Below are 14013 nucleotides of genomic sequence, written 5' to 3'. Positions count from 1 at the left end.
ACTGTCCTGGTCTGGCTCACTAGAGCACATCATTCATTCACTGGCTGCCAAAAAATGTATACAGAAATCACAGTTAAAGCACAAGACACTCACCTGGAAGAAGAGTCACCTGGGTGTTTTACTCCCATCCTTATTGAAGAATTTTTGTTTCTATGCTGGGACAGATGTGAGGACTAGGAACTATAAATATTTGTAGAGTTTACTTCATGCTGTGTGTCTTCTTCCATCTCCCTTGGTAAATTCCGTGCTCAGAGGCTCATTAGCTGTGCACACACAAAACAGCTATATAATAATTAGTATCAAGGAAGGCTGCATAATAGAACAATGTTTGCACTAATTAGATACTGGGTTGAGAGACCTTCTTTTTATTTCCCCCTGAAGCTTCTGCATTTCTCCTTTCTAACTTTTGCTTTGTGTTTTAGGTTTTAGCTATTATCATCAGCATTTCTTGAGCATCACAAAAGCAGTTGCTATTTATTGAGTCTTTACATGACAGGCACTATACTAAGCCCTTAGCATGCATTGTCTCACTTGGTCCCCACCAAAGCCCCAAGGAGTTTGGTTCGCATTTTACAAAGGAGGACACTAAGGTTGCAACTTGCACAAGGTCACTAGCCAGTGAGGGGTCAGGCTTGAACTTGAAGTCAGGACTGTGTCCAGAGTTCTTTTCTATTACACCAGTTCTTCCTAAACTGAGCGCTTCCTATGGGATCTCTTTGGGTATTGTAAAATAAATGAATAGTTTTGGTTTCTGTTTTAACGATAATTCTAAAACATTGGTATAAGCATGTTTGGGGTCATTTACGATTGAGTCATGTCAGATAATTTTTGACTCAAGCTTGTCTTTGTGTAATAATTGGATGGGAGCAAATGATAACTTTTAGTGCTGCAGTTCTCAAGCTGGGGTCCTCTAAAGGGGTTGAGTTCCTCCAGAGTAAGACACAGCAGTGCAATGCACCCTGTTACACTCAGTGGCCTCCAAGGCTCAACCCAGGGCTGGATTCAGGGCTACCTTCTCTCCACTGTGAGATTCGTAGAGATGTTGGTGCTTCCCCAGGATCCAAGGCACCGGTGTCCTGGTAACAAGTGCTGCTAGCAGAGATACTTTGCACACTCTCCGTGACTCCAGCCAGCTCGGCCCTGATGCAAAGCCTTCAGGAGCCTACAGGGAAATCAAAGCGGGCTGGCTGTTGCTCAGCGCACAGGCAGGGAAGAGAAAAAAGGACTTTTTCAGGAGGAAAGAACAGTATTTATAGAGAGCTCATCAGAAATCCAAAGAGCAAGAAGCAGGTAAACATTTTTCTGGTGTCCTCCTTCTGGGTCACACAGGGGGCAAGGCCCAGAGCTCCTTGCCGCAGGTTCACACATTCACAGCATTCGCTTTCGCAAGGCAAAGATAATTTCAGGAATTATTCTCATTCTACAGAAAAAAGGACAACTTTATTTTCAGGTCTTCGCCCAGATGCACAAGAGTAATAAATTAAGCTGCTGTGAAGGCTGCTGTCTAAAGAAATGTGGAGAAGTCGACAGGAATCTCCTCAGATCTAACTTTTGCTGCTGCTGTAGACAGGGCGTTGGGTGGATGGGGGTGGAAGGAATCAAGTAATGGGGAAATGTAGCTCACCTGCTGGAAATCTGGAGGACAAGGGTGGAGACAAGTAAGTGGCTTAATGCAGAGAGCATTGTGAAACCATGAATGACCATAAAGTCCTAGAGTATGCAGTACCAAAGTCACATATTCAAATGATGTTATTTAAAATGTGGGGAACAGATTTTTTTAAAACATAAGAATAAACACGTATATTTGGCATCTCTACAACTAATGAGGGTGACCTGAAGGGTATACAAAACTGAAGCCTAGTGTGGGGTCTAGTTCACTGCTGTATTAGCTTGGTAGCACTGCTGTAACAAAATACCATGGACAACAGGAATTAATTTTTTCACAGTTCTGGGGGCTAGAAGTCTGAGATCAAGGTTTCAGGAGGGTTGATTCCATCTGAATGCCATGAGGGAAGGGTCTATTCCAGGCCTCTTTTCTTGGCTCATAGATGGCTGTCCTCTCCCTGTGCCTTCACATCGTTTTCCCTCTGTGCATACCTGCGTCCAAATTTCCTCTTCTTATAAGGGCCCCAGTCATATCGGATTAGGGCCCACTCCAGTGACCTCATTTTAACTGAATTACCTCTGTAAAGACCCTGTCTCAAATATGTTCACACTCTGAGGTATCGGGGTTAGGAATTTAACATGAATTTTTGAGGGGGACATAATTCAGCCCATAACGACTGATTCATATATATATATATAATATATATATATAATATATATATATTACATATAAAACAACTGATTTTTATATATACATATATATATATATATATATATATATACACCAAAAAATTTCATTTGAGAGTGAATAAAAAATGATTTATTGAGCTGTACTTACTGAGCTTTTAAATATTCTAGAGTTCAAGCTTTTCCCCTTTTTCATAAATCATAATTTGAGTTTACAGTAACACCAGTCCTATAATATTAAACATCAGATATGGTAATAGAAAAATAATGATGTGCTAAGTGGGAATTACTTATTGTTTATAATGATACATTTCATTTCTGACTTGGGCTACAATATAAATTTTAATATTTTTATAATAAGGTAAATTTTCTACCTATGCCTTCATTATTGCAGAAACAAGCTTTTAAACATTTAAATATCATATTAGAAATAAGCGTTCTTCTTTTCTGCTTTTGATGTAGAAGAAGGCAGTTAATCTGTGTGTGGGGAAGTCACTGTCAAGAAGTGTAAGGTGTTGAGAGTGGCCTAGGACTGAAGAAGGGGCAGATGCTTTGCTGAACAGAAGAAACCTACACGTTCATTCCCCCTTGTAAGGCTGTGTGTGTGTGTGTGTGTGTGAGGGGGGGGAGAGAGAGAGAGAGAGAGAGAGAGGGAGAGAGAGAGAGAGAAGGAGAGAGAGAGAGAGAGAGGGAGAGAGAGAGACACGTGGATTTAATTATATCACTCTATTCTAGCTTCTAGAGTTCTGCAAAGTAGCTGGGAGGCGTGGGCCGGAGTTAGGGCCAGCAGTATCACCAAGCATGACAGCATATAGTGACTGCCAAACCAAACACATACATACCCCGAGACTCTAACACAGGTATCAGATTTGCATGCTATTGTACCCACAAATATACGGGCATAATCATAACCTACATTCTCAAAGCTACCTATGTAAAATCACACATTCTTTGAAGAGTTTCACTTGCTTTAGCTATATTTGCCTCTCTTCAATGTTATTTAACACTTAAAAACCTTTTTTTTTGGCCAAAGCTGAAAAAGACAAAAACACACACACACAGGCATTCGCGCGCACACACACACACACATGCACAGAACTTTTTGTTTTCCTTCTGTAACTATCTATAAGTGAGAAAGCCCTGGATTAAAGGATGTACAGATGAAACAACTCTGATTCCTTTCTTCACTGATCTTCTCTCTTGTGAATTCAGAGGAAAAATCCACAAAAATTTTCAGTTGTTTTTACATTTTCAAACACATGAATAGGTGTAGCTGATACATAAGGACAATGTGAATGTGCTGAGCTAAAAAGAGGGGTTTGACTTGGTGACTCTCTACCTGGTACACACATGCACGTAGGAGTGACCCCATCACACTCATGTCTACTGTATAAAGGAAGCGCATCCTAGAGAGGATTCCTTTCTAGATGGGTTGGAGAAGCCAATAGTTATCTCAACATTTTCCTTCAAAGAAAAGGAAACGGAGAGACAAGCGGGAAAAGAGGCTGAAAAGAGGAGTCTCTGGGTGAAGGGAGAAGGGCTTCATCTACTGACCCAGTGGGAGTTGCTTTGGAAAATAACTGACATGCTTAGGGACTTTTACTAAGCTTGCTTTGGGTGGCTGATGAAATAATTTCCTCACCTCCACTAAGTCTTCTGTTAGGTCCACATTACTCACCACTGCTCTGATGGCTGAACTTGCTATTTGGAGGCTGTGCAGTTAAGTGCCGAGTCACCTCTCAAAGTAAATGGGGGCAGAACAGAGGTTCCTCAGAGGGTCCAGACATATTTTGTTTGTGTCTAGACACAGATGTATACTATCTTTTATGCACATCTACTTGATGTCAGAAAGCAAACATGTGTAGAAGGGCAGATAATTGGGAGGAAGTTGTAGGTATTGTTATGAAATAGAATTGATGAGCAAAAAGGAAGGTGGACAGTGAGGGAAGGAACAGCTGTCAGCACATGGGCAGCACTGAGTAGCAGCCGTATGCAGGTGGATATGTATGTATAGAGGTAGGTATGTATTCCATACATAATCCTAGAAGCAAATGCACTGAGTCCCTAAAAGAGGAAATGAAGCGAGTGACATTACAAAATAAGAAATCGAAGAGGAAACAACAAATCATTACACAGATGTTGGACCAAACCATATCTGTGAATAATATCTTAAGAACAAAAATCTAACAGATTATACTTTTGATTTTTAAATATATAGAAATTTCTTCCTGTATTGTGCCACTTAATATTGGGAAGTTTAATGAATGGTGCCATGCCGGGAAGCCAAGCCAACTAGTACCTGGATCCCTGGTGGATCACTGAGCTGTACATTTACAATTCAGCAAGCCTTGTTATCAGTTCTGAGACACAGCTGGCATGGTGCAAGGAATTAGATATTTCCAGGTGACTAGGCAGCTAATTCTTAAATACAGGTGAGTTCCTTTAAATAGGTTCATGAAGCATTAAAAGGGTGTTGGTGGTATCCAGATTTTGGACTTACTTACATTGCGATGTTACTGTTTGTCAGTAATCTGATCCCTTTCCTTCACTCAGTTTTCATGATTTATTGAATGAGTCTCCACAGGTTAGCTTTAGGGCTTTCTATGGCACGCCTCCCGCTGTCCCTGTCTGCTGGTAATCTTGACCTCTGAATCTCCAGTGTCCATTTCTGAGTGTTCATAGCTTCCTCATATAGGAATTCTACCTCTTAGAAGGTACAAATCTCTTCTTCCTAGTCTAATCAATAGTTCCTCCCATCGATTTAATGACCCAAAGCCATTTTATTTGAATCAGTGACAAAGAGAGGTTGACTCAGTTAAAATTCAAGCGCCTCTCAAATCTTGTCATCTCTTAATTTTCTTATGTTTTCCATCTACCCCATACATCATGTGAAAGAGAGAAATCAAACCAAGACATTTTGCTCAGAAAATGAGATTAGCTTATCCCAGAATTTTCAACTCTTCTGCTTCATAGAATAACATTTCCTCTCAAGGTGTTCAAAAAATCTTTAAACTGATGTCTTTCAATGCTCACTCACAACCTTATTTCTTCCATATTTCCCTAATATTGGATACGGAAGTGGGTGTTTACTTGTACCATCCACATGGCAATCCCATTTCTAAAAGGGCCTGTGAATAGATGGAAAAGAGATGATGCATCCTGTTTGATTATTTGCCTTTTGAGAACGAGTTTGCTGTGATAGACTCATATAGGTTGCTGATAAAAATTTAAATTGGTACTTCCTTTCAAGAAAGAACTATGCCAGTATATACCTAGAGCTTTAAAAACACTCTGTCCTTTGATCAAGTAGATCCTCTTCTAATAATTTATACTAAGGCAGAATTTTAACATACAATGATTTGTCTGTAAAAACACACATTGCACCATTATTCATAATAACAGAAAGTGGGAACACGCCAACTGAGCAGCAAAAGAAGAAAGGTTACAAAAAATAAGGGTGGGCATGTCATAAAGGAATACTACTTGGTCATGTTTCAGAATATATGCAGTGGCATGAAAACGAATACAATAGAACTTTTAGTATAATATACTTTATCAACTGTCAATACGTTCCTAGTTTAATGTATATATTACATATATTTATAGAAAGGAAACATAAATAGAACCTGTTGCTAAAAGTGTTATCTTTATATTGTGAAACCATGGGTAATTTCTTTACCATATATTTCTTTATTTTCTATATAAGCTGGTATTACTTTTTTTTTTTTTTTTTTTTTTTTTTTGCGGTACACGGGCCTCTCACTGTTGTGGCCCCTCCCGTTGCGGAGCACAGGCTCCGGACGCGCAGGCTCAGCGGCCATGGCTCACGGGCCCAGCCGCTCCGCGGCATGTGGGATCTTCCCGGATCGGGGCACGAACCCGTGTCCCCTGCATCGGCAGGCGGACTCTCAACCACTGCGCCACCAGGGAAGCCCTGGTATTACTTTTAAAACTGAAAAGCTAACTAATATTTTTTAAGAAGAATGAAATAACTCAGAGAAGAGGAACTCTCTCCCCCCTCAGGCCAAATCTACTATAGACATACTTTTTCTTCCTACTAATTAATTCTCTTACATCACATGCATCTGTGGTGTACCAAGAGAAATACGGAGTGAAGCCATAAAAATAGGTGCCGTGATCTTTAATATAAATATACACTTTCAGAGTACTTTACAATTTTGAAAGACCCTCACATAAAGCAACCTTGAGAACAGTACTTGTAATGTAAGCTCTGTGAGAGCAGAATTTTGTCTTGTTTGCTATTATATCCCAGCATCTAGAACAGCACCAGATAGGTAGTCGATATAGAGTAAATATTTGTTATATGAATTTTTTTGTTTAGTAGTAGTAAAATGGGATCTTAGAGGTCATCATCTCATATGATATTCACGATGGCCCTATGAGGAGGATATACCAGGTTTTATTATCCTCAGTTTACAGAAGCAGATGCAGAACGATTGATTTGCCCAAGATCACAGAGCTGGTAAATGGAAGACATCAGTCTGAACCAATCCTCTCGGTGAAGACTTGGTTCTCAGGACGTTCCTAACAGAATTTGTAGCCTCATTGCCTGACTAAACACATGGCCGCCGTGCCACTTATTTCTTCAGAGTCCATCAAGATTTTGTTTTCTATTCAGATTTTAAAGTATATATATGAGCTCAGAATTTATTCTAGCATAGCTCATATTATTCTTATTCTTCTCACTGCCTCTATTCTTTACGATCAGTAGTTGCTATGCATTGAAAGAATTTTCCTGGCTAGATTTTGAGTTTTCTACATAGAATATGGCAAAGATGGCACTCCAGGTGCTGTCATTCATAGCAATATGAAGATCCCGAATTGTTTAGAGTGTTCCTTTTTAGGAAAGTCTTAGTGCTTTCTGAACACTTTCAAATATATCTCAAACAAAAAATCCTGCTTCTATTCAAATAATACAAAGTTTTACATATATACCATGAGAGAGAGATAAGCACTTTCCTCCATCAACTCAAAAACTGGCCAAAGAAAGGATGAAAGTTTGGAAACCCAGGAAGTTAAAGCACACCAAGGGCACCACTGTGAGTTTCCGGTGCAGCAATGTCTCGGGAGTGATCATTCAAGGGAACAGAACAAGCCCTTCGCTCTCACGTTTTGACAATGGCTCATTTCCTGTTTGCACCCGTTTCTGCTTCACAACTTCAGTCCAGGTGGGGAAGAGTGACAGTAGCCTGGGGTGTTATTTGAGGTATGGTGAGTGTGTACTGCTTTCCCTGGACTTGGCTCTTTTCAGTGTGAATTAAGGTGCCCTACTCTTTCAAGTCAGGACAATGATCACATGGACTCTTAAAACCTTTGAGAGTAGCCACTGTATGACTTTATTATAAAGCACTTTGTTTTACCCAGTTAGACCCCTGCTCTAGGCCAATTCGTGACCCTCATGCTTAGAGGAAAGGTTTCTTTCACCATAACCTTGAAAGACTACTAAAATCGACACTACTTTTACCCACAGAGTTAATTCAGGACTTTGAAGACAAGAAAAATGTTGAGAAGCTTGGATAAATTTCATGTATATATGTTTGTAAATTATTCTTTGTAAAAAATTCTTCAAAGAATATTTAAAGAAGAACTTTAAATATTTCACTGAAATATTACAAGATTCTGATTGAATTTATACTTTTTTACTTTCCTCGAGAAATACTACTTTTCTATGTACTAATGAGTTGACTCTTTTTACTTCCCCTTCAAGTGTTTATTTCTTCACTCTGCATGCAACAAATATTTTTTTGCATTTCATGTACCAGGCTTATCATGTACCAGGCACTGAAGACACAGATGCAAAAGGCAAACATAGTCTCTACCCTCGTAGGAAGGGAAAATGCATGTTAAATAATTCAATACAATATTACTAGCAATGAGAGGCACAATGGAAGTGTCTAACCATGGGTGAAATAGGCTTAGCTTGGGAGTTTGGGAAGGGCATCCTTGAAGAAGTGAAACTGAAGATCTTAAGGATGAGTTGATGTTGGCCAAGCAAAGCTAGGATAGTAGGAATAAAAACACTCAGGTAAAAAGAACATAATATGTAAAGACTGAGGTGGAAATAACCAAGGAAAATTCAGGGAACCTCCATAAGGAAAATGAGTACATAAGGAAAATGGTAAGCCAATGAGGCATGTGTTCTTGCCATGCTGCAGACTTATTTAGTTCACTGAAGATTTACTAGTCAGCTATAATGCACTAGGTACCATGCTGTGGGCTACGGGGTTAACAGTAGTAGAGATTCTGCCCTCTCACAGCTTATACTTTGGTGACAACTACAGTACTAGAGATAAGTGCTCTGCTGGGGAAATAAAGATAATAGGCTTCTCAGATCAAGAGCTTAACAAACTAGAAGTGGTGTCAAAAGTGGTTCCTGAAGGATGGGAGGCATTAACAAGATGGAGGTGGTCATGGAAGTGTGGAGTTGATGGAATAAAGAGTGGGTTTGAAGGCCAAAGACTGAGAGAGAAAAAGGAATGATGTGCTTGGGGGAATTGAAATAAGCGTTAAGTGTAGAGATTCTAGTAAAGGGAGGTGATCTGAACAATGGGCAACATATAAGCACAAAATAAGACCAATGGGCATTTACTACAGATGTGATGATTAATGGATGTGGTGCTGTGCTGTGCAAAGAGGTCCAAGAGTCAGGGAACGGCACCTCATCTGATTCTACTGCTGGATCATTGTAGACCTTGAGGAATCACTGACACTCTTTTGGCTTCTCTTTCTGCACCAATTACACAGGGGAGTTGGATTAAGTTCTTTCTTGATCATAGATTCCATGATACTATTTAAAAACCCTCATGTAGACAGGATAAAGCTTGAGAGGATGTTCACAAGTTTTTGAGACCACAGAGACAAGTAGTGACAAAGCTCATTTTGTCAGTAAAATGTACGTAAAAGTCACAATGTGAGAAATCAAATTGACCTTATGCAAATACAAACTCTTCCTTCTTCCCACTACCTTTTACTGAGGCTCCTCATTTTCCTATTTATATTGAACCCAGAGTGGACTTAAGGTGTATAGTGTGTCAAAGGAATGCCATGATGACTTGTCAGTTGCATCAAAAAAATAAACTGATTGATGTTATGCAGATTACATGGCAATTGGTTGATTTCTTGGTATTTAGCCAGTTGTTAATTGATGAATATAAAATAAATGTCAGGCTCAGGTAACAGAGAGAGGATGTGCTCTTGCCTTTACCAAGGAGAACTGAGGAGAGATTCCCATTCCCAAAGTGTTCCCTGAAATGAACAACCTACATCAGTCGGATCAAATAGTGTTCAATATTCAGAATAACTTTAAGTGTTATGAAATAAAATTTTACAAACACCTGATTGGTATGGGATCCATTTACTTACATATGAAATAGGGACATGCTAGCCAAAATATGCAAATTATTGCCCCAAACATCCACTCTACTGGAGAGCTAGAGGATTATAAATTACTAAGGCTTCCCCAGTAAGGGATCTGGAGAAAATCAGACAAGGGAAATCAAAGTTATATTTCAGTTGTCATCTTAGATTATTCCCTGAGGATACCATTTTAATATACAGCTGTTACTTCAAATGTCAACCAAAGAGCGGGAATTATTAAATGTTCAGACATTACTTGTCCAGAAATTGAACAGAAAACCTTCTTTGAGCTTAGAGGTATCTTTAAACTTGGAAGTTCTGGTCATCTCACCTTTAATAGGTTAAAAAAAGGGAGACTTTTATAATGACAAGTAAAAATAGAAAGAATAAAAAATTGTTACTTCAGTATGGAGAGGGGAAAATTTGAGGATACACATGAACAAAATGAATGCTTGTGAGCAGCACTTTAGCAAAATTTTAGCAACTCCTGACCTAATTGTGTATGTTGCACCCTTGAAGCTTGAGTAAAGGAAGTTTAGGACAATTACTTTGTACAGAAATACTACTTCATCTAATATATAATGGACTTTGGAACTTATCTGAAGAGCTGGTAAGAATGCAAAAAGCTCAAGCTCTATTTAAGTATGAGCTGGGTTTTGTACACCATTTGTGGTTGGTGTCATGTCCCCTCTCATCATAAGCCTTTTGACCCTCTTGGACACATGTCATATGATCTGATGAACAAAGCCCTAATCCCTACTGGCCATTGTTTGTGTCCTGATATTCCTCTGTTGCTTAGCACATTCAATAACCTGCTCAGTGCACATGTCTTGGTGATGACAAAGAGTATTAATCTTACAGAGAAATTACCTCTTGTTCTTAGTCTCTTATCACACTAATGATGACTGCTTACCTTTATTGGCACATGTCATTGTGCCATGTTCTGTTCTCAGTGGATTTTATACAACTCATTGAATTTGGATATGAACCTTACGAAGTGGTACTATTAATGTGCCCGTTCACAAGTGAGGAATCTGAGACACAGATACACAAATTAACTTTCTCAGTCTTATAGTAACTAGTGATGGAGCCAGAATTTAAACTCCAGCAGTCTGGCTCCAGCCCCAAATCCATACATTTCTGCCACTATTGTGGACCAAATGGGGGAAGTATTTTAGCCTGGTGATGCTGACCATTCTTATCTTTGGAGCCAAAGCTGTCATATTCTATTCTATACTGCATTCTCCTATGCTTAGGAAAAGGGAGAAGGCAGATGATTGAATGGAAAAGGATAAAGTCTTTTGATTTAAATCCTCATAGTTTTACTCACCTGGTTTAGCCCAGGTTGGTACATTCCACTTGCTTCATCCAAGGCTAGGAGTCTCTGTAGAGTCAAAGCTCCATGTCTGGTAGGTTCAAAGGTGGTCCTTTGTATATGAATAGCTGGCTAAATGTATAAACAGAGGGCAAATAAGGAGTGGAAGCACTTTGAAAATGTTTGTCAGTAAAGAATGCTTATCAACTCTCCATGGAAAGGGAATGTGGGAAATGAAGGGCTAAGAAAGCATTTGTAGCTCTCCATTGAGCAGTGATCTGGCTTATTCTCTCAGAGATTCTGGCTGTGTTTGTATTTTCTAAGTAGGAACCCCAGACAGTATGTTGTTTATTAAATGGGGGCAACCAGTAAGATAACAGGCATTTATATGCGTTCACACAGGGAGGTAAGCTGTATTACTCCTGCCTATTCTCATAGGCATTCTCCTGACAAAAGCACAAAAGCAGAGCCCCCCCACCCCAATACACACGTACTTTTTCTATGTATCTAATCATTTCATTCCTGGCCATTTATAAGACAAGTGGCTCCCTCCCTCATAGCTTACTAATGCAATGCTTCTTCTTCTCTTTCTTTTATTTTTAATCACAGCAGAATCTAAGAAGAAGAAAAAGGAAGGCAAGAAACAGGAGAAGATGCTGGACTAAAAGACGCCACCTTCCGTGGACCACGAAAAGTACATCAGCAAACAGGATCAGTTAACTATTGCATTTATATCTACCGTAGGCTTTTTATTCAAAAATTATCTATAGCTTAAGTACACAATAGGCAGAAACAAAAAGAAAAGAAAAATTTTGTAGTAGCATTCTTTTAAATGTATACCATAGTACAACTAGGGGCTTATAATAAAGGACTATAATCCTATTTAGAAAGTTGACTTATAGTACATGATAAGTGATAGAAAACTGAGGTAAGTTTTTTGAAGTTATGTGATATTTTACATTTAAAATCTTTTTTTACATTTTTGGCAGCAATTTAAATGTTATGACCATGTAAACTACTTCTCTTGTTAGGTAATTTTTCACCTAGACTTTTTTTTCCCAATTGAGAAAAATGTCTACTAAACAAAGCAGCAATAAAATATGATCATCCTATTTGAGGAAAATATCTTTTTTTCTGCCAATGGATTTAAAAAAAATTTTAGTCAGCAAAATGAGGGGAGTGGGGTCAGAGCATGTCCTAGTTCAATGTTGACTTGTTTAAAAAGAAAAGCATTAAAACATGAAATTATTTTGCTTTGGCAGAAATATTTGTTTTCTTAATGAAATTATTTTTCCATCTGAGGAAGAAAAAAGACTAGGAAAATAAATCAAGGTGATGCTGAAAAAAAGATGCTTTTGTGTGCAATAATTTGATATTGTAACCCTTCTCCCTTTGTCACCTACACTCACCCATCTGACCTGTTAGCAGTGAGAATTGATCATACAAGCTAATTAAATCACTCTTGGGCACAAATGTTATATAGATGTAGCTGTAGATGTAGCTCTATAACTATATATATATTCTAACTTTCTATCAGTATATAGTAGGTTAGACTGGTGCTACTGAATGAAACAAAAGTTCCAAAGTAGTGTAGTGTTTGGAAGAACAGAAAAACGCTCTTCTTCTATTGAATAAGTTTGGGCTTGCATAGTCCAAATCAGTAACACCAGGCAAAATGGTAGCCTGTACTTGGTTTCTATAAGCCAATAATTCTTATTCTATTATCTACTATATAAGTGCCACGGACTGTCTGTACAACTAACTCCCTTATCTGCTGAGCCCTGAACACAGTTTTTAAGTAAATATTATAAGTCTATGTTTCTATTATTCAGAGGAATAACCTCTCAGAAGTCAGCTGGGATTAGCCTCAAAGTATTTCTCTTAAAAAAGTCGCCTCTAATTTTAAAGCAATAAGACTCAATAAACAAACACTTATCTGCCAAGATAACTCTAAGTCCACTTTCAGAAATGGTGGTTTCAATACCTTGAGCTAACCATAAAATAATTACAAACTGGTCTAATGATGCAGCCAAAGTGTCTTCAAAGCTGTAGTATTTTTGCCATCTGGTCAAAGACTCCACTTGAGCTAGGCATGTTGGAAGGGTCCATATCTCCCCACTAAGTCAAAGCCAACTGCCAGTGGGGAGCAGAAAAAGGGATGGGCTTCTGGGCACATACATGAAACAGTTCATAGACTGGTGCTTAATAAAAGCAGAGTACCTTGTAAAGTGCAAATGCAGACACATTAATAGTGAATGCAGTTCTTTTACAAGTGAACCTTAATAGGAGAAAAGTATTCATGGGGATGGATGGAGGAGATGAAAGGAAGGCATTATCTTGACTGGGATTTTTTTGACAGCAAAGACCCTATAAGGATAGGGATGGTGGAAAAGCCTACAGCATATTTGGTTAGCCTCTCACCTAATATTGCTCCTCCATCATCATTCAGCCAAAATAGCAGCCCATGAATCAGTAATGAGCTAAGGTGAACTAGAACAAAACCTCCCAAAGGAAAAAATGGTCCTGTAAATAACCGTGGCATTCCCCCTTTTTTCAGGACATGGCAGGAAGCCAGGGATTCTCTGCTGTGTGGAGGATGATCCCTAATATATCACATAATAACTCTCTGATTCTCTGTGAAAGCAAGGCTTGGAATGCTAATCTCCACTGTATAGGGTATGAAATTAAACTTAAATTCTCAAGAATTATTCTACCCCAGCCCCAGCTTTAAACATCTTGCTAAATCTCACTGAAGTCTTGAAAACATAAATACAAAGGATAGACTCCAAAAATCACTGACTCTCACAAATAGGAAAAAAAAGATCATCTTCAGTATTTCACAGAGTGCTCCACCAACTCTCTCTGCCCAGTCGATCTGAGTTTTAGGAACTTATTTACCCTAGTGTTCTTTAAGCCTGGAGGAAGGAAAAGGAAATGGAAACAAATCAGCTGTGTTTCCTTAAACAACCTTAGACTGAAGACAAGGTTTCCTTCCAATCATCAAGAACAATCCTTCAGTTACCAGACAT

At 38.8% G+C, this 14013-nt stretch overlaps 1 protein-coding gene across 2 annotated transcripts in view; it reads left to right on the top strand.

The window, feature by feature from the left end:
- The window catches only part of PTN (pleiotrophin), a 98166-nt gene extending 85847 nt beyond the window's left edge, over positions 1 to 12319 (top strand). Inside the window, exon 5 of one of the 2 annotated variants that reach the window (XM_082632497.1) lies at positions 11597 to 12319. In XM_082632497.1, coding sequence (XP_082488623.1) covers positions 11597 to 11649 — 53 coding nt within the window. In that variant the 3' untranslated portion in view covers positions 11650 to 12319. Of the gene's footprint in view, positions 1 to 11593 lie in introns of both variants that reach the window. The other variant, XM_082632496.1, reaches the window with a different exon arrangement.
- Positions 12320 to 14013: the final 1694 nt, after the last annotated feature.

The sequence above is a fragment of the Mesoplodon mirus genome (assembly GCF_964341445.2).
Source record: "Mesoplodon mirus genome assembly, chromosome: 9".
Taxonomy (NCBI): domain Eukaryota; kingdom Metazoa; phylum Chordata; class Mammalia; order Artiodactyla; family Ziphiidae; genus Mesoplodon; species Mesoplodon mirus.
This window is presented reverse-complemented; position numbering and strand designations above follow the sequence as displayed.